This window comes from Aplidium turbinatum, chromosome 7 (genome assembly GCF_918807975.1).
Source record: "Aplidium turbinatum chromosome 7, kaAplTurb1.1, whole genome shotgun sequence".
NCBI classification, from domain to species: domain Eukaryota; kingdom Metazoa; phylum Chordata; class Ascidiacea; order Aplousobranchia; family Polyclinidae; genus Aplidium; species Aplidium turbinatum.
Window position 1 is genome coordinate 5,805,479 of NC_137478.1, and position 2,767 is coordinate 5,808,245.

General features: G+C 37.2%; 1 protein-coding gene across 1 annotated transcript; it reads right to left on the minus strand.

The window, feature by feature from the left end:
• Positions 1 to 1,868: 1,868 nt before the first annotated feature.
• On the minus strand, positions 1,869 to 2,246 carry LOC145773691 (uncharacterized). The gene has a single exon (XM_082584828.1). The coding sequence runs from the start codon at positions 2,244 to 2,246 to the stop codon at positions 1,869 to 1,871; it is 378 nt and encodes a 125-aa protein (XP_082440954.1).
• Positions 2,247 to 2,767: the final 521 nt, after the last annotated feature.

The following is a 2,767-nucleotide window of genomic DNA, read 5'->3' on the forward strand; positions in this document are numbered from 1 at the left end:
AGGTGGCAGCTGACGAGATTTTAACGCACATTGGACCATATTTTCAGGGCAAAACAAGTTGTCGGGTAAAACCGGTCAGTTTGATTTTAATCAAGCATAACTTTTTTTTTGGAAATAATACACTCAAAAAAATGCTTTAGCGCAGTTAGTGGTTCTTTTGTGATGCGACAACAGCAACTGCTATGCAGTTTTTGCTTGCTATCTTTGTCTAGGCTGCGAAACGTAAGTTGGTGTAAAATTTTACCTTCATATTTTGGACTAACTTTTTTTTTGTGGTTTAGACTAAACTGAGCATTACACTATGAAAATTGTTAATTAAACCAAGACTTTCTAGTTTAAACAAAATTACAATTATTGTAATTTGTCTCAAAACAACTCATCTTGTAGTTCTTCCTTGGAAATTAGTTTTATTGGGTATTTATTTTTGTTCAGTCATGGCTATTTTGGTTGGGGCATCACAAGTCAGTCATGAAGTGCTGTGCCAAACTTTTGGTGAAAATGCTAAATTATTTAATCAAACTGTCATGTAGGCTTAGGCTACCTGGTTCATAGGGTATTAGTTGCCTATTACATCAAAAATCAGCTTATCCTAGTGTGAGCGAAGCATTTAGTTTGGGGGGGTCTACCAAGGGGGCACGATTTTTTTTGATTTTTGGCCATGTTTGAGGCCCTATCACTGCTAAACCAAATTAGGTAACAACTCAAAATTTTTACAGGTGATAGTACTTCTGCAAAATATTAAAAAAACAACATCGTTCACATTTTCACTCTAAAAGGTCAAAGGTCATAGACATCCAAAGATGGCCGTTTCCAGCTCTCAGCTAAGATTTTCCAAAATTTTAAAACCTCGCCAAGACCCCATTTGTGATTGGTTTTGGCTGAAATTTGGTAGAAATGTTGTTTATAAGATTCTCTATGTACTGAAAAAATATCCGTACAAAATATTAAAGGATTTGGGAGTTATTTAATGTGAAACCTGGGTCGAAATGAAAAAAAGCAAAAAGATGGGGTCCTTTTAATATCTTGGTTACCCCTGACCCCAGTGAAAATTTGCACTAAAAGGTTGTCCACTTATTCACTAAGATATGATAAGTTTACCACGCAAAATTCATTTATGGTTCTCAATGTTTTCTTATAGAAAGTGTGCGTCAAAGTTTGGACAAAAACGCAAAAAATCACAAATGAAAGATTTTAAAAAAATGTAACAGTATTAAACTATAGCCTACTAGAAAACGTTTAAAGTGTATTTTTGATCGTGTTTCTATCAATTGTTCACAAAAGCAATTCTTCTAACATTTGGCAACTGTAATGTACCATGTATACCTCATTGTTAGTGAACAAAATGGCAAATTTTGTCATAATCTTCCTTGCTCAGTTTGTTTTGTCGTCCAGAAGAACCATGGATATTCGGCACAGTAATTGAACAAATAATGTCATAAAATGGAATCCAGCATGTTTGCTGATGTCTGTTCTGAACGAATGTGCTGCAGTGGTGTACTTTGTATGTGAAACTGCACTTTGTATGTGTAAATATACTCTTTCTCTCATCAAAAAACACTGACCTGTTTTACCCTTACTTAGGGGCAAAACCAGTCATTTGACTCGGTCGTAAAAATGATGTCTTATTAACATAACTTAAAAATAAATTTCACTTTTTTTTTGCTATCTTGTTTAAGGAAGCCTTAGTACAACTGTTTAACACTAAAAATTGAAACATTTTTAACTTTATGTGAAGATATACACGATAATACCAAAATGTGACTAGTCTTGCCCCGCACTACCCTAATTCCATTGTATCTTTCACACTGTCCATTTCCTCTAGGATTGTAGCTGGTCGTTCGACTGGCAGCTACCCCATGAGAGTGCAGCTAATATTTTAATTCTTGAGATTGAAAGGAAGACCAGCAATCAGAGTGAATATATGAACACATTCCAAAAGTAGCAAACAGTTCCGTTAAACACTTGATTACTGTTGTTGGCGTCATGTCGGCACATGGGAAAGCAAATTGAAATCGGGAATATTCATCGACGATGGTCAAAATATATTTATTTTTCGTTGCGTTGGGAAGAGGTCCTTTAAAATCCAAGTTGAGTCTTTCGAATACTTGGGTAGCCTTTATTAATTGAGATTGGTCCGATCTGACAAAGCGTGGTTTAACTTCAGCACATACGGAGCACTTGGAAACCATGTCTCGTATTTCTGCTACGGAGTAAGGAAGATTCTTGTTTCGCACGAAGTGAGTCATTCTAGTAATGCCAGGATGACACAGAGAAACATGAAGCTCACGCAAATTGTCTTTACTAATATTGCACCACAGAATGCACGTGTAAGTGCATCGGGACCTACATTTTCCTTCCCTGGTCTGTGTAAGACCGTGTAACTAAATTGAGAGAGTTCAATTCGCCATCTAGTTATCTTTTCGTTTTTTATTTTACTTGCGTGTTTGACGTCGAACATATACGATACGCTCTTTTGGTCTGTGATTAATGTGAAGTGACGTCCGATTAATAGGTGTCTCCATTTGCGTAAAGCCTCCACGATAGCATATGCCTCCTTCTCCACAGCAGAATGACGCTGTTCACCCGTCGACAAGGTTCGTGTGTCAAAGGCAACTGGGCGTTCATCTTGATTAAGAGTCGCAGCAATAGCAAAATTGGAAGCGTCAGTTTCCACGGTCAAGGGTAGGGAGTTGTCGATAGGATGCAACGAAGCTGTAGCCAGCACTGACTTGATTTCTTGAATGGCTTGATTGGCGCTTTCTGGCAG

Excerpts from the sequence above, each read along its gene's own strand:
- LOC145773691 (XM_082584828.1), bottom strand. The coding sequence starts at position 2,246 with ATGACTCACTTCGTGCGAAACAAGAATCTTCCTTACTCCGTAGCAGAA.